Source organism: Drosophila eugracilis, unplaced genomic scaffold (assembly GCF_018153835.1).
Source record: "Drosophila eugracilis isolate 14026-0451.02 unplaced genomic scaffold, ASM1815383v1 contig_423, whole genome shotgun sequence".
Taxonomy (NCBI): Eukaryota; Metazoa; Arthropoda; class Insecta; order Diptera; family Drosophilidae; genus Drosophila; species Drosophila eugracilis.
In genome coordinates this window covers 692,306-713,513 of record NW_024573287.1, presented here as the reverse complement: position 1 = coordinate 713,513, position 21,208 = coordinate 692,306, and the positions used below count along the sequence as shown (strand labels likewise).

The following is a 21,208-nucleotide window of genomic DNA, read 5'->3' as shown; positions in this document are numbered from 1 at the left end:
GCCCAGGACATTTTCGTCCTCTGCCATTTCAGTTCATTTTGTCGCCACCGCTTTTGTTTGTTGTATTCTATTCTATTTCATTTTATTTTGTTTTTTTTTTTCGTTGGTACGCTTGAAAGGTCTAAAATCGTGTACTCTGTGTGTCTGGGTGTGTGTGTTTGCCTAATCAAAAATTTCAAACACGTTTTATATTGGCAACGCAAAAGTCATTTATTCAATTTGCAAACCAGTTTTACGTTGCGTAATCTAATCAAAAAGGTTGCGACTCAACTCGACTCCACTAGGAGGATAAACCGGGTCCACAAATATATATGGCTCTATATGGAAACGGCTATATGGAGGCCCTTTGGCCGCCTGCCAAAATAACTGCGATGGGCCTAAAGGGAAGCGCATGTCGCTGAATAGAAACAAAAATAAACAACATTTCCCAAAAAGTTCAAATGCTGAAAACTAAAAATAGTAAATGGCTGACGTCACAGAAAACATTAGGGAAACGGAGATTTACATCGAGAATGTCCATATATGGAAGACAGCCCACTGAAAAGTGATGCAAACATGCTATGAAAAGCATTACTCAATTACATTTATGATGGCGATAGGAAATTGAATTAAGGTTCGTTTTTAAAAACCGATTTAAATATTGGACAATTTATTAACTATGGAAGAGGTGTTTTGCTGTCTAAGGGTTACTGTCAGAGTGAATCGATCGATTTCTATGTTAGTTAACACGTAATATTTTTTCCAAGTCTTAACTAAATTAATGAGTATTATGCTTTCCCCATAAAAAGCCATGAACAGTCTTTAGAGATGGGAAATTAGCAAAACTATTTCTAGGGAATTGAATAGGAATATATGTTTTCCCTGCTTACACGACTTCATTAAAAGCAGTATAAATATTAGCCTCTTCTCAACCAAAGTCATAGTATCCCACAGCCTCTCAAGTCAAGCTAAAGATGTCGCCTAAGTTCGCCCTTGTCATGCTGTTCCTTAGCTGTGTTCTCCTGGGAATCGCACGTGCTCAGCAGGGAAGGCACCCTCAGCAACGTCAATACCCAACAAATCTTAGGAGAATTTTGTACAAGTCGCCAAATGTGAGTTACATTTTTAATTAATTAAGTAAAAATATATTTTAACCAAACTGTATTACTCTTCTTTAGGCCAAAGTTCGTACTTTGGGTGGTGGATTTTTAGGTGGTGATGCCTTTGATGAGGATTGCTTGCCCAATGAATTGGCAAGTGGAAATAAGGACAACAAGAAACCTGGCTCCAAGACAAAGTAGAACAAGGCAGCAGTTCAAAGACATGTTATTTAAATGTATTTCATTCAATTCCACTTTGTTTTTAAAATAAAACTGGAAAAAGTTTTTTAAACAAGCTAAATTATTGTTATTTTAAAACCGCATAAGCAATCAATAAAGAAATAAACTCTTCATATACATAGTTTTTTTTTTTTATAACATTCTAGTCATGATTTTAGCATTTTATTTAAATCTTTAATATTTATAGAAGGAAAGTAAATAAAACTCAGAAACTGACTCTAGGCTAAGGGTTTTGTCCCTTAGTTCTGGTTAAGCTTTTAATGATCATTTACCTTAAAATCAACCCTTAAGTAACGTTATAACATCTTATAAAGAAAAATAATAACAGGTTATATATGCATTTAATTGGACCAATAGACTTGGGAGGTTTAGTAAGAAATAGAACAGATGTTCCTTGGCGTCAAGTTTATAAGATTAGCCTACTAAGTGACCTTGACACTTTACAAATAAATCAATTAAATTTTTCATGGAAACATACCTTCCAATAACTGATTGCAAAAGAGCAGGAACTCTTATCACATTTCTTAAGAATTGCAATACGGACTAATTTTGAATTCCGCTCGTGCAACTGATAAAGAAAATGACGTTCTTATCAGAATGCTATAAATACGAACCGAGTGACCTGCAAAGTCTCAGTGACTTCCAGCCTCTCAAATCGATCTTAATATGTCGGCCAAAATAGCTATTACAATTTTGATAATCAGCTGCGTTCTCCTAGGAATCGCCAGTGCCCAGACCCAGTACCGGTACCCATACCAACAGACGCAAACATATAATCGACCAAGAGTCAGTATAACTTAGTATTATTATTGAATAACACATATTTTTATTGTTTTTTTTTTTAATTTTCAAGTATTCTACTCGGAATATGGAGAACTCTGGGCCTCTGCCACCCAATTTCCCCCCACCGGGTCTCCCTCCTTTAGATGGTGGCGCATTAAACCCTAATTGTATGCCCAATCAGCTGGCCAGCAACGTAGTTGATAACAAGAGACCCAGGCACTAATTGAACAAGATGATTTAAGAAGTAAAACAAATCGATTTCAAACGCATCTTGTATCTAGGCAAGCCGTTTAATAATTGATCTGAAATTAATCAATATAAATTAATTCAAATATATTTGATGGTAAATACTATACTATATACTTTTTTGTATACGAACGGGTTGAAAACAATAGGAAATGCTAATAAAAGTTCTTGGGACATATATCTATAATGTTATCTTTCTAAGTATTAAGAAAACTTCCTCACACGCCTTGTTGGTACTTTCCATCGTAACTGCCACCTGTAAGTTTATTGCATGATGTCCAATTATTCCACAAAATCCTGTTCAAGTGCGGCATTCAATGACTCAAGAAAGAATCGTTCCCCCGGCGGCAATAAATTGCAAAGCTCTGTCCCGGAATCGTGTGAATGCAGTCGGTAACTGTCTGGAATGAACCCCAGCGGCATCTGACACTAGCCAGAAATCGGGGGGATCCCCGCCTACCGAACAGACGGACATTGCCCGATTAGTGCTGCGAACATGAAAAACAGATATGCTAACGTGGCAAACAGCCGCAACAATCGGAGGTAGACCTGCCACGCCCACTGGCGAATGGGGCTGAGCCAATAAAGTGTTTAACATTTTCGTCCGTACATTTTAATGGGGAAATGAAACAATTTCGGTGCCAACGACGCCGTGGGTGGGAACTGGATGGGTGTGGCATCACCGCCTATATGCAGATTAAGCGCGCATTTAACAATTTTACGCTGCATACATTTAGGCGGCTGGCAGGAGCAACGAAATCCTCAACCGGAGTTTTCATTCAGTCGCCGTTGTCGTTGCCGCTGCTGCTGCCATTGCATCAATAAATTAAATGCAGATTTCCATTTTCGTACATGGAAGGGAGCCAGCCCAACAGCGAATTCGGCTCAATATCGCACAACCAACGAAACCCAGTTAGGAGTGCCAGAGAAATTGTTGCATGCAGTTAATTATTTTGCACAGGTTTTTGTGCATTTGCAACTTCCACTTGCCCCGGCTACTAATTGAAATAAAACATGCCCGCTACCCACTTTAATTAAATAAGACCAAAATGGCCCGAAGTTCTTGCCCGACTTTAACTTCAGCTGGCATTAATAAATTTCATTTTAATTGCTTCGGAAATTGCATTATGCGAACGGAAAGTGTAAGGCAAAATGTCATTTTCAGATTGCTCGCCTCTCGCTTTTTAATCAAATGGATGTCCCGTTTTCCGTAAATCAAATGGCCAAAATCCCCGCTCAAAAGGAAAACTTGATCGGAAGGCGTCGAGGAAACTCTTCGTTACCATTTTGTGGCAGGCGTGAAATTTTTGGGCAACAGGAACAACAGGAAACCAGCAGACACTCAAAAAAATAAATCTTAATTTTCTTAATGTCTTTAAATGAGCTTTTGTTATTTAAATAATATTATAAAATATTTGAATTTAATTATTAGAGAACCGGTCTTTGTTTCCGCCAGCCAGAACATTGGGCGATCCACAGCAACTGCCTGATCCAGATGGTGGGAATAAATTTACACCACCACCAGAAGGAGGACCAAAAATCGGCCCACCGCCAAAATCACCAGAAAAGTCACCTCCACCGCCACCAAGGGTACGGGTTTTCATTTTCTAGAACATATAAATTCCATTAGCTTAAGATTAGCGTTTTTGGAAAAAAGCTTACATTTTGATTTATATTTCCCCTTTGTGGGTTCCGATTTCGCCGATATAGATTCTGGGCATTACCGATGCCCAGAAGAACGCTGCATAAAAGCAGGACCACAATTGTGAGCTTTGGCAACATTGTTAGCTTGAAGAGAGAGTCCAGAAGAAACTGTGATTGTTCCATCGACTTGATCGGTATTTATACATTTCTGGTGATAGACCTTATCTGCTTTACTTAAGAAGCAGGCACACTTGACCCATAGAAAACTTACTTAGTTCTTCGAATTTTAAAGTAGTTATTTTCCTTTTAATGGAAAAGACACATTTCCAGACAATCAACAGGAAACTTTATTGATATAAAAATTCATTTGAATTCATTTAAATTTCCACTGAGTAACGCATTTCAAGTAAATACATCACACTGTATAATTATTTTTCCAGTGCATTGAGATGGAAGAAAAGAGATGTATATCGGATGAACCCGAATCTGGATAAGGTCCATTCAAATCCACTCACACACACAGACATTTGGCAAACTCTTGGGCTAACCAAATCCAATTGGCCAACATTCGTATGCGATTTCAGAAACCAAATCTGGTAATGGAAGGGTGAGAATCGAAACCGGGCATATACGTGTGATAAATAAGGCTTTCATGTGGTGGGTCGGTGGGTGTCTGGTCGTCTCCTACCTGAATTTTGTCCGTTTACCTGGCAGCCATTTTGGCCCCCGAAAAACTTTCAGCTACCAAACTCCTGTTGGACAACCATTTTCCTTTCGCCATTCGCTTTTGCATTTTTTTGTCTACTGGTTTTGTGGTCTCCGCTTTCCTTCGCTTCGCTTTTCGTCCTCAGCTTTTAGTGAAATTTGCATTTTGCTTGATTTACGGAAAGATTTGAGGCTATTGCAACGCAACTTTGATGTGTGTATCAATTTAGCCAAGTGTTAAGGTTAAGGATTCGGATTGCATTCGTCCGGGCTCCGCTTGTTGTTTGTCCTGGCAAACATTTAGTTATTGCACAGTGAGGGTGTTTTTTGAAAGCGCAGACTACTCAGAGTATCTGGACTAGCGATGGCAGAGCAAATGCTGATGGAGTGACCACATAGAAAAGTCAATTGGCATTGCATTTGATTGCAGGAGCTCCGGATAAAAATGGGGATAAGCTTTGAATATTCAATTTTAAGACGAAGAGATATATTTCATAGTTTATTTATGGCTTGGCCTACATCCAAATTATTAAATTAGTTAGAACAATTAACGGACCGCCATATGCTAAAAAATATTTATTTCACTTGAGAAAGTGCATTGCATTTTTGCTTAGTAAGTTCACTCTCATTTTGTTACTTCCTTTCTGGTATGCAAATGCCTTTGGCTTTCTACGATCCACAATCATTTTCTGCATCTTTTTCAGTAGATGCCCCAACTCAAAGGCGCATTAATTTCACCGAAAAAACGTGCCATACTTTGTGGCTGTAATTTGCTTGAGCGCTCTCCTAACGACTTTTCTCACAAAAGTCATAACCTGCCAGGCAGACAAACGCAGACGAACAAACACACAAACAAACGACTTAAGTGCAAACAATTAAAAGACAAACAGCTCAATGCTGGCTCACACCCAAACAAATACGGCCCAACAAACACCCACACATCCAGATGCCGGAGAACACATACGGATGCGCAAACAAGTAATTCGCAGGAGTTGGACGTTTTTTGGGGCGCGACAGAAGAAAAAGTTTTTTCCACCGGCTCAAAAGTCGAGCCATGACATCTGAGTCAGCGTTTTAACTTTCGGGGCTTCTCTTTTTTTACACACTTTGCCAGCAGAGATTGTAAATGAGAAGTTTGGCTGAAAAGTTCGAGGGAATTTGAGCTCGCAGACAAATGTAGAATGTATGCTACACTCATATGCGATCTTGAAAAAAAAAAATTAAGAAAAACCTCTCGGTTTCGGTACATAAAATTATATAAAAAGAACAATAAAAACTAATTTAATAAGCACCCTTTTAGGACAACTTAAGTCAAATTTCCATATTTTACCAATTTTAATGAATGCAAATTCTATGTCCTAAATACTGTAAACGACAAAGATTTGCTTCAGATTTATGGTAACCGAGTGGTAAAAAATGTTTCTCTCGAAAATATGCTTTCCATTTAAATGGCATTCCCCTTTTGAGTGTCTGTTGAGGACGTTCAGGCGTAATTTTCAGAGAATTTCAGTCTTTTGTTGTATTAAAAAACCACCTCATTTCACTGCATATATTAAGTGTGTAAAACGTGTCAGAATCTGGGGCTGCCTTTCTTACTCTGGTCCTTATTCTATCTGGCATGTCATTCAATCATTTCTAGAGGTGGAGCATCAACACATTCCTCGTAATAAAATGCCCGACAATCTGGCTCGTGCTGGAATTCGGAATTTTGATTTTTCAGGTAACGTCAACACGGGAAAAAGGGTGACGGGCGAACTTGGGGGCTAATCTCTCGGCGACCGCCAAACCGCACATTAGCTGGGGATGTGCTGGAAATGTGCTCTGCAAACATTTGGGCCTGACAGCGGGCAAAAAATCGTGCATTGACGATGATAACGTCCTGGCCCCAGCTGACATCGCCACGTCCATCGACCGTCGACCATTGGTCTCTGCATATTCACGCCGCATTAGCGCTCGGTGGCCAGCGTTCCGGGCCTGCAAAACCGGACACAGAGCGGCGCATTTGGGTTTGGTTTCGGGTTTCGGGCTTGGGTTTGAGTTTTTGGGCCGGGACGGGTCTGCAGCTTGTGGTTCCCCCAAGCTGACGTCGCTGCTCCGCCTAGGTTGATGCTTTTGACACGATCTACTGATTTCCGACCCACTTTCCCTGACCCTGTCCCTGTCCCACTCCAATGAATTGGGAAATGACGGGATGGGAGGCTGTCGGTTTTTGGGCCTCCTATGCCAACGTAAACGTATGCTAATCGGCTTGTTTGGCTCAGGTGGGGCAAACCCAGGTGAAATGCTGTGAAATGCATCAAATGTCTGCGGCACGGAGCAAACGAATGGCTATCATATCAGCGATGAGCAGCAGGAAACTGGGTTCATTTATTCACTTTCGATAACAATAATAACTATAAAAACTTAAAAGTTTCTAAGTGAAAACTACTTTCTTTACCTGAGCACATGTATTCCTTTTTATTTTTCATTTTGTAACAATCAGATTTGTGCTTAGTCCTAATTGCATTTTTAATTAAATTAAATAGCTAACAAACAGTTTACATACTTTTAACCACATCGTGTGGCTTTTTAACCAATGTTGTTCCACCGATTCCAATCTGACAAGCGGTAAAAAGTAATATCCTTTATTAGCATAATGAAGTAATAAACATTGTTGCAGTTAACCCGCAAAGTCAACAAGTCAACAGCACCAGATAAAATCATCAGTTGCCCACATTAACTTCAATTCGCTCCCTGCCACACGCACCATTGCATTCCTGCACTTTTGCATCCTTGCACCCTTGCCCTCCTTATACGGCCGATAAGAGATCACTAAAAAAGAGAACAGGGGAAGCCCCATTCACCCCCATTTACATGCAGCGCAGGCAGGGCGGAAACGGAAGTGCCGAGGCAGCTCTGAAATAATATCAAAAATGGCTGCCGGAGGCGGCAACAAAAAGTTGCAGCTGGTCACAAATCATCTTAGGAGCTACGTGCTGCAGCCGATGCCAGTGTTGTAAAATGCTAACGAGCCCCGGCAACCTTTGTTGTCCTGCCACACCCACTTGCCAACCTCCCTCGCCCTTGTGGCTCACCCTTCGTCTCTCGCCGTTCCTCCCATAATCATCATCGTCGTCGTCTTCCTTGTCGTTGTCGCCGATGTCGTCGCTTTGAGTGACTTTGGCATGAATGCGGAAGGTGGCCGGCAACTAATTTAGCTGCCTTTGCGAAGTCAGCGGCATTTCATTTCCCGGGATTATCTACGAGTGGCGTTCTCTGAAAAGGATTCTCAAGCGAAAACTAAAGATGTTAAATATATCTATATCTATCGATTTTTGGATATCACAGAAAGTTGTATAATATACATTTCGATATACTATTAAAAAAAAGATATCTTTAAGATTGACTACTGGAATGGATAGTCGTCTTGGAGAAAGTATTTCCCAGAATCCCCTTCCAAGGCTTTCATCTACGTCTCAGTTTCAGAGAGGAGCAGCTGCTGGCACCTGTGTGCAGCCGAGGCAGCAGTTGCAGGCTGCAACTATAAAATACCAATTTACTCCGCATGCAGTTAGTATACTTTCTTGGCAACGAGACCCGCCTGTCCGCCTGCCTGCCTCGCAATCCCTATCCCGATTCCGATTCCGGCTGGCATTCTCTGGCTCTTTGCCCTGCATCGTTCTTATGGATGCTTGGGGTATGGCAAGTGTATGCGGATGGGTTTTTTGCTCTGCTCTCTGGGTTTTCTTTTAGCCAGAGCCATTTTATGTATTTTTATGGTAGGTTGCCGCCACTGACGATGCTGCCGCTTGGCCCGGAAAGCGGAAACCGAAAATTGCTACTTATTATGTTACTAACTTTGTGTTGCCGGCTCCGCTCGACTCCTTCTGTCCCAACTCCTTGTGTGAATGGAACGGGAGCTATGTAGCTGTGGAGATGGGTAGCCGGGGCCCGTTGTTGGCTGGTGTGATAATGTCAGGTTTTGTTAAAATTAAATTGCATGTCTTGCTGCGTTGAAGTTAAATTATGGCCTCCCAGGGTCGAAGGTGTGGCATTCAACTTTACATCTCCAACTGGGAATAGTTTCACGAAAAGTTTACACCTCGAGTAGCTGGCATTCAACTTTAAACGGCCCATAGAAAACAGCTTTGGCCATAAAACGCAAAGAAAAATCACACACGAAAATACATCGGAACATCAAACAATTTTTTAAAGCCTCATGTTGACTATTTCCTTTTTTTTTTTTGTGGGACATTTTCGGATTTCTTTTTCGCAGTTTCCCAGCGGGGAAGCAGAAATATAACATTTTTTGCGTTTCACAGCAAACAGTATGCAACAGATTTTTTCTTAGCCACATGGTGCCAGGACAAAAACAGTCGCCCATTTTTGCGAGCGCGCTTCAGCACCAAAATGTATGCAATGTTTCCTTTTACTTGCCATTTTTTTAGTTGACTGTGATAACCACACGCTGTGATTTTTACCGGCATTACGAAATATTAACAGCATACAGCAAACATAACAAAAACGATATTTTCCTTTCAAGACAGACCGGGACGAAAGAAGAGTGGAAAATTTTGAGTAATGGCTGTTTTATGCCCCAGAGACTAGCTTTGTGGTAATGGACTTGTCTCAGAAATTCCTGTTCGTGGCAAATTTAAAGTTCAAATTACTTGTGGTAGAAAACAGTAGGTAAAATTTGTTTTAATTTATTTTGAGGAGGAACAAGCTCACATAGTTAAATATACTTGAATGAAAATGGAGTAAAGGAGAAATATATATGAGATATGTGGGATAATGCCATCTTTAAAAGTCAATCTTATTTATTCAATTTAGATTTCTCTGTTTGCTCGCAATTAATACGAAATACACTGTAAACAAAACCATTTACCGATACATCATCGACTATCCTTGACCTTGGCAATAAAAAAAAATCGAAATACCTCTTGAGTATTTATCGGAGAATCTTGTTCCAAAGACAACAACCCTTTGGTCGTGGCACATTTGACCAACATGAAAAACAACACGTTCCTTGGCAATAAATCTTGGCCGACGAGTATTTTGCACGTTTGTGGAAGAAAGAAAAATTCGAAAGACAAGGCCAGAAACACACGCAATTCAAGACAGGCAGGAGACATGTCACAATTCTTTGGAGTTTATTCTTTTTTGAAAATACTTAAACGAATACTATTGTTGGGACCTTTGCAAATAGTAAACAAATATGGCAACTACAATGCAAAAAGGGAAATGGTCTCAATGAGCCATAACGTTTTCCATTTTCAATTGGAAATTCCAACACGCTACCCTGAGTTCTCTTTTGTAATTTATTGGCTTCCCAGCAGAATCGTTCCACATGTATTCCGAACAGCCAGATGAGAGGGGTATTGGGAGAAACTGTCCCTATATTTGCTGCTCCCGGGGAAACAGGCAAACATTAACGAATGTTCAACTACCTCCGTATCAATATCAGCCAGTTTCCACGCCCCCTTTCCCGGGCGTCGTGTATCTCTAAATTGAGTACGTGTTGTTCTAGCTGTTGAACGTGTTTCGGTAAGTACTTGGGCCAACACGTATGCCTGTATGTGTGGCGGGCGCCGGGAAGTTAGCAACATATTTCTTTCAGTTATATGGATTTCCAAACGTGTCTGATTGCCTTCTAATGGCATTTTATTGCATTTATTAAAAAGAACTTAAGACCTCAGGGGCTAATACCAAACTCCGCAAATTAGATGCTTAAATGGCATTGTTTTAAAAATACTTCGAGCACCGAAGGCGATTCAAATAAATTGATGTCGTTTAATTAGCGTTAAGAATTCTGGATAATTTAAATAAAAAAAAATGTGTGTTTATCTGAAAAATTGGTTAGGGACAACATTTGTTCATATATTTAACATCAAAATTTGTGATACCCGTTTACTCAGACCATTAATGTTAAACTCCACTTATCAATTTAGCCCCTTTCTCAAATTGGTAGTACATCGTAATTTGGACATAATTACATAAAGAAACTCGCGGTCTATGTTGCAGCAGAACCACTCAGGGTGTTTGCTGAAGGATAAAACGATCGCATCAACATGCAACGCTCCCTATCGATGAACAGACTACGCCTCTTCAGCATGATCTCTCGCTCGAGGCGGGCACGGGAAGTGACCAGATCAATTTTGACCTGCTCCGCCTCCTGCATTTCATGAAGTAGTGCTGAGACGCTGCTCTGGATGATGTGCACCTCATCGATGAGCTCCTGCTGGGCGAGATCACGGCAGTTCTCCACATTGGGCCGATAGCTGCGGTTATCCATCCGAGTTTGGGCCACTTTCATGGAGGCATCGAAGGTACCAATTCGGCGCTTCATCTGCACAATGCGGTTCTCCACATCGGCCAAGCCCTGGAGGATGTCTTTGAGGTCGTTTTCGAAACGCTGCACCGCCTCTTGGGTGCAATTGATCCTGGAGGTCAGAGCTTTCTCAACGACATCAGCCTGTGTGCGAATATCCCTCGCCGCATTCATCATAGTCGCGTTAAGGGTATTCCGAAGGGCCACCGATTTGAGGCGACATTTTTCGCATTCGTCCAAAGTTTCCATGCTAAAGTGCTCCCAGTATTTTTCGGATGCCTGTTCCGGTGGTTGTCGCACAGCTCCCGGACGGAACATTATTGTCCTCGAGCTGTTGTTCAATCCCGTGTTCAGCGTATCAATCTCATAGGCCTCTTTCTTGTCACTCCAGTCGTATTCAAGGCGCTGACGTGCTGTACGATTTTCCACCTGTTGCTGATTAAAGTCATCCAAGGTTTTCATCAGTAGCCTTCGAATCTCGGCGATCAGAGCTAGTTCGTTGACCAGCTCTTCCTCCACCTGGTCGCGAACTAATTCCGTATCAGGCCTTGTTGATCTCTTCTCAATGCACTCCTTTGCAATAGACTCTGGGACGCCAAGAACCACCATAGATTTTCGCAGCTTTATACGTTCTACTTCCATTGTAGATATCTCATCAGCCATTGCCTTGATGGCATTCTCTAGGGTATTCTTCCACTTGCCAATCAACTGCGAACGGATCCTCAGCTTGTCGGTGGTCTCCTTTTGCGATTTGGCTACCTGGGCAGAAAGCCTAAGAAACTCGGTGGTCGAACTAAAGCGATTTCTGCAGATTTAGATTATGATTTAAAAGGATTCCATACTCAAAGTCCTGAAATTCTGTATTACTTATCTGCTCTTCCCATAGTTCCATTGATTAACTGCACTGTCTCGTGATTTCTCGTGCGCCATTCATTGGGACTGTATCTGGTGATCGAGTAACGGTCTACAACTGGTCGTGTTCCAGTAATGCCGGCCATGGGGCTCCAGTCGACTTTGCCTGAAGCCCAGGGCCCAATTGGACCCATCGGCATCAGCTGGTCCTTGTGGGGCAGCTCATCACCTTGCTGGGGCAAATAGCATGGCGGATTCCGCAGGTCATCGGCCTCAGGGTTCATGGAGCGCTGTGATGAACAATATTATATTAAAAATCGTTTTTTTATATAGCAAAAAGAACTCACGGCAAATTGCACCTCCTCCGTTCTTATGGGCCTCTGCGACTGTTGATACTGTTCAGCCCGAATGTCGGCCATTTGCATTTGTTGTTGGTCAACTCCCGCCTGAAGGTCGGCCTGCAGTTTGTGGTGTCCCTGGGCGGCGTCCATAATGTTCATCACCAGGTGCTGTTGGGCAGCCTCATCGGGGTGAGGAGTCAAGGCAACAAGAGCGGGTTGTGGTGGTTTTTTCAAACGGTGTGAACGTGGTTCCGTTGGCAGCGGACAGATTATAGGAACCGGACATTCCGATCCCGTATTCAACTCGATGGTCTTGCCCTTGCACTCCGCCTTATCACCATCCCCTAGCGACTTATTCTCCAAGCAATTCATCGTTTTTCAACTTTCCTTTAACTAACTTGTAAAAATTTTCAAAAATACGATGGAATTACGAATGAGACTCAATTGGTGTTTAGGCACAGACTAAAACTGAAAAATTGGAACGATTGTTTGAAGGTCGCAAACAAAGAAATAGGTTGCTGGGTTGCTTAAATGTTGAGTTCCGTTTATTGGCAACGGTTACTATATTGTTTTGTTTTTCTTTTCACATTTTAAAAGTCGATGTATTGCAATCAAAATATTTGCAAACTTTTTAAATCTATCGCATTTTACATAGAAGAAAACATCAGAGGTTTCTTTAGATAGATTAAGCTGAAAAAAACATATTCGGAACCATAAAATAAAAAAAACGCATTAAACTCTCACGATAACCATAACTTTTTTTTGGAATCATTGAAACAAAAACACATTGGGAATACAATTATACTGTTAAATTTAGGACCCTTTGGACATATTTTGGAAAAACATGATGGAGAACTCCAGGACGTTGCTGGGCTTGTATCGCAGCAGATTAAGGACGTAGTCCTGCATAAAATCAGCCAACTGGGAGTTGCTGTCAAGATAGCTAGTGGCATTTTCGTAGTTTAGGGCCTTCAGTTCCCGGAATTTTCTAGACAGCTGTTCATTCTGGCGCCACATCAGCTCTAATTTGGGTAAGATGGTTTCCTTCCTCTTTGGCGGCATGCAGGCAGCATGCAGAAGGTAGTTATAACCTTGCCAGTAGTGCAAGACTATCCGACCTTCTGGAGTCATGAAAGTCTCGGCCACATCCTGCAGCTCACCGTTAAAGCACTGTCGTGTTAGGATTTGCACCACGTTTTTGTAGGTACGATAGAAGATGCGAACTACCTTGCGCTCTTTGGAAACCACAAGACTGCAGCGAAGGACACGACCATATAAATTCATGGTATAGTACTCGAAACTACCCACAAAGTTGTTGCAGATGAGGTGACGCATAAGCAACATTATCCCGCCATCCAGGACGAACACATGATCACGATCCTTAATATCGATGCTGGCCTTTAAGCGCTGCACTTCTTCATTGATCTTTGTTTCGCGAATGGCGGTGAGCATCAAATCCGAATGGTTCCGCAGTTCTAAAGTCTTTTCCACCCGCGTGTTATCGATTCGATCGAACTCAGACCTCTTCTCGCAAATAAGCAAGAACTTGTCATCGTACTTGCCCTTCAACTGGTGGCCACACTCCACCAAGCACTTATCCTTCTTCATCTTGCTGCTGCTAAAAACCACGTAGCCATCATAGGACTCCTCTACGTTCAAACAGAATCGTCCAATCTGCTCCAATTCACGCTCAAAGAAGATCTTCAAGTTTTCGTTTAACTTGCAGTTGGTATTCCGCAGCTTCGAGACGAACAATTGCTCTTTAAAGATGATCGCCTGCTTGGTGGGTAGAAAGTGCTTGGGATTAATGCCCCAGTCGCACACCTTGTACTGATCATCCGATGGCTCTATCGGTCGCAGTAAGGCTGAAATGATACTCGACACACTGATCTCGTCCTGGGCATCTAGCTTGTCCAGCTCCTCGCATGCATCATTGGCAGCGCGTTTCTTGTTGGGATCCCGAAACTGGTCCATGTCGCAGGTCACGAAGAGTGGCGGATCAAGCCGAACCTGGCTTTTTCCACATCTATCTGTAATGAGTTTTTACATAAAAATGATCACCGAAATGAGATGGTGGAACTTACCCATTCTTTTGATTTTTACAGACGATTTTTTTGGTTTCACAAATTAACTCTCTAATTTTCTGTATTTCAAAGTCAGGCCAGTTTCATCAGTAAAAGTTTTGAGTCACAGATAGAATGATTTCTTTTAGTTTAATAATTTTGAAAACTTCCAAAGCAAAAACAAATTTCAATTTCAGGCTCACAATTCCTATTTACATTATAATTTCCTTTTTTTTTTTAAGCCTTATAGACAACTAGGAAAGTTGTAGTTAAATGTTTAAAAGTTTGACATAAAATCTACACCTCCATTCCAAATACAATGCTTATTTTTGAGTAGCTCTATTGCTGGGCTGGCCAAGAACTTGACTTGGCAATTAGTCGGAGCATCTAAGTAACGCTCTCTGGGAACTTCTTCAAGTGAACAACTCTGAAGTGGCCCCGAGGCGCAACATAGCCATCAAAATTGTCGCTGCAACAAGCGAAACAAACAGAAGAAAGCCTGACATGCTCCTCAAACTAATTGCAAGGCCAACAGCTCTTCAGACGACTTAAAGAGTGACAAACACAGCATGTTATACTTCTGCAGTTTGGGGTGGGGTTGACAAGTGTAAATAAAAGACCAAAGGACCATTTTCTCAGGCTGTGTGTGACTGTAAGCGAATGGACAGCAAATAAAAGGGTCGCAGCACGAAGGCCATGCTCATTGTTGTTGCCTCATTAAAAGGCAAGGAGCGTGTGCGAATATAAACAGTTAAAGGTGGAGCCTCACACACGTTCACGTGCCAGGATAAAAGGAGGCACAAAGGGTAAACAATAAATAAAATGACCGTCCTTCGAGGCCGAGCAATATTAAATTTGTTATTAAGCTTGTAATTATTTGCTGAGCCGGAAATGTAGGCATCTGCCTGCTGCCGCTCCTTCATTTTAACAACGCGAATTACGCCCGATGAAAATGAAAATATAAATAAATTATGCAAAAGACAAAGACAATGCGTTTTTTTGTATTCTTCATTTTTTATATATATTCCTTTCACTGCTTTCCATTCACGCTGGAGATCTCTCCGCTTGTCCGCTTATTTCACAGTCAAGTAAACTTTGAAAGAGAGGATACTCGAAAGGACAAAGGAGGTCCAAGGGCCTCAAGCGAGTCTTAAGTTCTTTCCATGCACTGAACAAATCTGAATGTCGATCATTATTTGTTGGTCAGAAGAATCATGTTTTCTTTTTTATATTTTCATTTGTAATAGAAAATGTTTCAAATTATGTTTAACTGACTTTTGTATATTTTGGTTTCATTATACACATATCAAATGTGAAGGCATGACTTTTCGCAGTGCCCTTATTTACTGGAATTCTCATTAATTTGTTATGCATTTCTCTCTACGCGTAAATTAACTACAATTGTTTCTGGGCAACGTCCACTTACATTTAATCTTCGTCTTCATCTCCATCACACTTTTCACTCATTTGGGCCATTCATTGCGCATTCATTTCAGGCCTCGTTCATTTCCTCTGCATTTGTTTTGCATTTCTCGTCATTGTTCGCCCTTTAACCTGCCCTCCGCCCACTGTCCCGCCCCCTGAGTGCTAAAATAAATCAAATGTACGAGTGTGTGTGTGTAAGGCCAAAGAGGAACTGACACAGAAAAAAAGGAAAGCAAAGGAAAAACAACTAAAAAAGCGAAAACAAATCTTAAATGAAAATTGTAACCGCTGCGGCTGTGCAAAAAGCCATTGGGAAACCGTGGGGCATGAGGGAAAAACTGAGAGGGAATGGCGGGGTATGGGAAAAGGAAAACTGTTGGTAATCTCCAGGCCCACATGTATCGGTCTTGTGGGTTTTGGATTGCGGATTGGGTGGCGGTGGGGGCTTAAGGGTCAGTAATAAATGTCATGATATGAAATTTATTTACGCGCTGCGAAAAACCAAAGCAAAGGAATGCAATAACAACAGAGCCAAGGACCAAAGTACCAAGAACAAGAATCGGAAGGACAATGCCGCAAATACTCATACACATACATACACACAGCCTTGGCCAAATCGCAAAAGACAATTAAAATGGAATGCCAACGAAGAATGGCGAAGGGCTAAAATGGATGATAGAAAACCTTGATTCAAACTGATCATATCGAGAAAAAGAAATAATTGCCAAGCGTAGTAGAAGCTATTCTTATTAATATTAGCATCAGCATTTCAACTCCTTCTTTTAAGTAGAATAATCTCTTTAATATACTCACCAGCTTACCAGCTAACCCTAAAACGAAAATGTTGAACCAACTGAGATTTCCTTGACAACGTCCTTCACAAACGCACCTTCAATTGTACAGGAGACACGCAACAAAAGGCAAACAAAGAAAAGCTCAGCTTCAGTGCTGATAGCAAAGTAAATAATACAAATTCTCGCAATTTTTCTGTAATTAACACATCCCCCATTCAAACGAGAAAAACAGGGGAAGCCCCACAAAGTCACACATGCCATATATCATATATAAATCCTTCTCATGTGGACTGAAAGGGAGCTGGGCAGAAAAGGACTCTGGTTCCGCTGCAGGCATGAAACGTGAACCAGGTGAAAAAAAGGTGAGAGGAGAGTTCTGGATGTTAAGGATGGGTGAAATTCGTTTAGGAGGTTCTCAGCTAACACATAAAGCACAAAAGTGTTGTCAGGTCGCTTCGCATTTTTATGAGCTGTTCATGTGAAAGGACATGCATGCCATCTTCTTGTTATGTTAGTGTTTTGCTCATGTCAAGTTTAAGTGGCATCACTCGACATATCTCCCAGCCAAATTAGCACACTCCGCTTATTGAGACTTAGGGTTAGAACTTTTTGCAGTCTGACAGATCATAGAAATACACGTTAATTATTATTTATTTTAACATAAATCACTTTTTTATAAATATTTTAAATATTTTAAAAAGAAAATTAAAATAAGATTTCAAAGCCAAAACAATTTATTGTTCATTGTATAGCCGACTAAAAGTATTTATAATTTATACACAAAAATCCAAAAGCTATTAAAATAAAAACAACTGCAAACTCATACCACGAATTTGCACATCTTTTCGCCCATTTTGGGAACAGCAACAAAACTTTATTATATAAAATGCAAATTATTTAGTAATTTGATTTCATTATTCAATCCCAGCGAATATTATCAAGTGAAGTCTGTACTTGTTTTTCCCTTCTGCCATTTTGCATTGACAAGCAAACAAAACCCGAAACTCGGAAAAACTGCACTGTAAACGAAAAACTTGAGGCAAGGTGTTGTATTGTTGGTGTTGTGGTAACAGGTGCGTTGTGGAAAGCTGAAAAACAAGCGAGAAGCGCCTAGTGCACAGTCTGCTTGAAAAAGTTTATTGTTGTCTGCTTTTGTTTTATTTTACAATAATTTCATTTTTTGTTTCCCCTTTTGTACATTTCATTTTGAAGTTTAGACCGAACACTGCCCAGGTTTTTATTTATATCTATTTGCATAGCAAAATATTTCAAAAATATGGTAAAATGCCCGCATTGTTTATTGATTTTAAACTAGATGTGTAAAAAGTTTTATTTTGCCAATGAAACTGCCTAACAAAAACCAAATTGAAAACATGCATTTGTGAAAATTTTCCATTTATCTTTATTAATGAACAGATGCCGAGGCGGTTTACAAGCTAAATAATGAAACAATAGCCCTGAAAATGGAGAACCAGTTTGAATACCTTTTGAAGATTGCTAGACTTTACAATACACAGCAAAAACTTCAATCAAGGTTCAAACTTTTTAATTAGCTCACAACAGACGGGTAATTGACTTCATTGAAGATTATGTACGGAAGGAGAATGGAAATCATTTCATCCGATAGATTGACAGGAACTGAAGGCTCATAAGAGTTACAGAGTTGAGGAAAAAATAGTATCCTACAAATTAGGGAAAAGCAACGAGAATCGAAGATGTGATTTAGGCCGTAAATTCAACAAGGTCAAATTGATATTTGTCAGCTAGTTCTTAAGACATTAGAAGCCTCCAATTCACATTTTTCAAATTTTTTCAAAACCTTTTAGACTTTTAGAAAGGCATCGCGATGAATAGCGGTTCTCCAATTAAACCCATAAATATGTACCCTTTCCCATTCAGTTCGTTCGCCACCAAAGTTGTTTAAAAAACTGTTTGCAAAAGTGTAAAGTGAATGCAAATATTTTTGCAGGCGCATAAAAAAGCCATGAAAACTGGCGAGTGACATGTGAAAGGAGTGGAAGGATATGGATGTTGATGTGTATGTGGCGGCAGGATAGCTGGCAGGCAACTGGGCGTAAACCACTCAAAGGCGAAAATAAATACACCGCCCGCATATACATAGAAGGTGGGCGAGATCTTTTGTTTGCCCCACAGTGTATATGTTTGTGTAGGCTCACGTATGCCCCTAAATGTGTGTGTTAATTTGCCAACAAAGACACGTACACACACGCAAACAGCATTTAAGAGATTTGCCAAAAGAGAAAGTTCGCACCTGAAAGACATCCCTGGGCTAAAGTGTTTACCTTGTCATTGCTATTAATTTGTGCGCGCTACATAATGGGTGTGTCAATATTTTTCAAACATTTTCTAAAAAGGTGGCAAGCCCTTGAAAATAGGCAAAATATTATGAATAACACTAAGTACCATGTTTTACAGAGGCTTAAAGGTAGTAGATAGTCGGGTTAGGGTATCTTAATAATATTAAAATTCCAAAATCCTGTATTGGTCTTACTTAATTAAATGGTCGTTATTTATTTTTAAGATTGAAAAGGGTTAAGTTACGATAGACTAAGTTTAAGGACCAAAAATCTATTGTTAGTCTCAGACAGCATTCAAGTTACTTCAAAAGAAGATTATAGTCATTGGTTTCGAAATCTTTTTGTTCTTATATATTCTGTCTTCACTTTTCCTAACAAACCAGGGTAAAACTCAACAGGCAAGAGAACAAGCAAATGCGCCTAAATTGCGACTGTACATGGTAAACACAGCAGTGGGATAAAATCGGCCTGTTGGCTGGCAGGGCATATCAATCAACGTTTTGAAAAGGACTCCATTGTGCGTTAACAAGTGGCACGTTGTCGGATTGATACACAGGCTCAAAAAAGATGGCGGAGGAATAGAAAAGCAGGGCCAAAAACCGAAACCAAGCCAACCATGATGTATCTATAACTGAGCCTTGGCTTTTCCCTACGTTTTCCTAGCTCCAGCTTTGTGCCCAAGGATCTCCCTATAGCTCTAGCAGCCACCATGCAAGCGACGGTCGTTATGCACTCTGAAAAATTTCACTAAGCTTTTTAAGATTTGCTAAAGGTTCTACGAGAATCTTTATTGGAGATCTTTAGACTTACAATTTTATTAGCATTGGGTGGTTGTAAATATGAATCACTTATTTTCTGATATTTTCCTAATAATCCTTTTTTTTTCCAGATTTATTTGAATGTATGTTTGTGATTTCGTAGATTTCTGTGTGGTGTTTATTCCGCGTGTAGATGCCGAATGCAACTCAAACATCAACAGTTGCGCTGCTTCTTGCAGGTTCCTTCAGATAGAGCTGTAGCTGTTCTCGTTTGGCGGAGTATGTATGTCACCGACAACGTGGCCTACACACACGAGTTTGGCAGGACAAAAGATGGCAGAGCGGTTTGGGATTCAGGGATCAGGGAGACAACAGGGTAACCGGGGGATAGTGCTCGAACAAGTCATCAGCCATGTACAGGAAGTTAGTTAGGCGGGCCCAGATTCCCATCCGAGTGCCAGTCTCATTCCCAGTTGAGGCTCTGCCAAAATGTCACCAGCGACAAGTTGTTCAAACAGCAAATTACATGCAGCCTTAGAACTGTGGGAAAGGACGATCTGGCCTTAAAGTCGTCGGCTCCAGAGCTTTTTTTCGTGCATTGTACAATTCCCACAGCGTTGGCGGTATTTTGAATATGCCTTCATTTTGCATTTTCCACCTTTTTGCCCAGCATATGGCTGCCATTGTTGGCGTTGATAATACATACACACACAAATACCTTGTGGCCCGCGCTCTCGAGTGTTACTTTTGGGCTTGTCGAGGCACAAAAGTGCACTCGGCTATTGAAAATCCAACAACTGATAGCAGGGTCTGCATACAAAGCAGCCAGGGGAAAAACAACTAGAAAAGCGATGAACAAAACTCCCTAAAAAGGATATTGCATCTTTAATACCCTTCATATGAATAGAAAGCAGTTTAAAGTGGAAGTTAAAATGTGAATAAAGCTAGAAATATTTTAAATAAATTTTTTAAAATCAGAATGTATTATTTGACTTAAAAAAATCTTTTTATTTTACCAGCAACATTTTCTACTTGTTTTATTTCTAATAAGTTTGGAGAGTCGCGTAAACTTGATTAAGCCTTTATTCCCTTCCATTCGACATAACTACGAATATCAAGCTGTATTTCTTTAAAAGTGGTACTTGGTAAAAGTGGAGGAAACGGGTTATAGGGAGAGGGGAAAAAGAGAAAATGCCTTGAACGAAGAAGGCGTGATAGGCAGAAAAACAACCATAAGCTCTTTGGGGACTTCCTTACTCTACATATTCTAGCACAAATGGCTTCCTGCTCTTTAAAATGAAAAGTTTTTTGGAAAAATATGCGCTCCATTCATTCATCATCGTTTGCTGACTAATTGATTTAAGTTTCCTCTCGAACTCATTAGGTTCTCTAATGTCCCCAAAGTCGACAAAATTATATGAAAATCATTTTTACTATTTTTGCCAGCAAGGACATGTGAAAAGTTGAAGCGAAAGTTTTCGGATAATTGATTTGCATGGGGAATAACCCAATTTGGGTACATACAATCTCTAGCTTGATTGCAAATCCAGTAGTAACCTTAACCAGATTTGCCACTGAAATTCGAGGTGAGAGCTTGGCTTACATTATCAAATACTCCATAGATTAGAACTCTTATATATTGCAATACAT

General features: G+C 40.5%; 2 protein-coding genes across 2 annotated transcripts; both read right to left on the bottom strand.

Moving 5' to 3' along the window:
- Positions 1-10,518: 10,518 nt before the first annotated feature.
- LOC108105123 (tektin-4) lies at positions 10,519-12,688 on the bottom strand. The gene is made up of 3 exons (XM_017211556.2): positions 12,207-12,688; positions 11,875-12,149; positions 10,519-11,812 (listed from the first exon to the last, which is right to left on the bottom strand). Exons 1-3 carry the CDS (start codon positions 12,570-12,572, stop codon positions 10,690-10,692), a joined length of 1,764 nt encoding a protein of 587 aa, XP_017067045.2. The 5' UTR covers positions 12,573-12,688; the 3' UTR covers positions 10,519-10,689.
- A 252-nt stretch (positions 12,689-12,940) lies between these two features.
- On the bottom strand, positions 12,941-14,288 carry LOC108105136. Its single transcript, XM_017211569.2, has 2 exons — positions 14,285-14,288; positions 12,941-14,230 (listed from the first exon to the last, which is right to left on the bottom strand). The coding sequence occupies exons 1-2, from the start codon at positions 14,286-14,288 to the stop codon at positions 13,014-13,016; spliced, it is 1,221 nt and encodes a 406-aa protein (XP_017067058.1). The 3' UTR covers positions 12,941-13,013.
- Between the last annotated feature and the right edge of the window lie 6,920 nt (positions 14,289-21,208).

Excerpts from the sequence above, each read along its gene's own strand:
- LOC108105123 (XM_017211556.2), bottom strand. The coding sequence starts at position 12,572 with ATGAATTGCTTGGAGAATAAGTCGCTAGGGGATGGTGATAAGGCGGAG. Across the intron at positions 12,150-12,206 it reads CGGAGGAGGTGCAATTTGCC|CGCTCCATGAACCCTGAGGC; the intron begins GTGAGTTCTTTT and ends TGTTCATCACAG. Across the intron at positions 11,813-11,874 it reads ACTATGGGAAGAGCAGATAA|AAATCGCTTTAGTTCGACCA; the intron begins GTAATACAGAAT and ends CTAAATCTGCAG.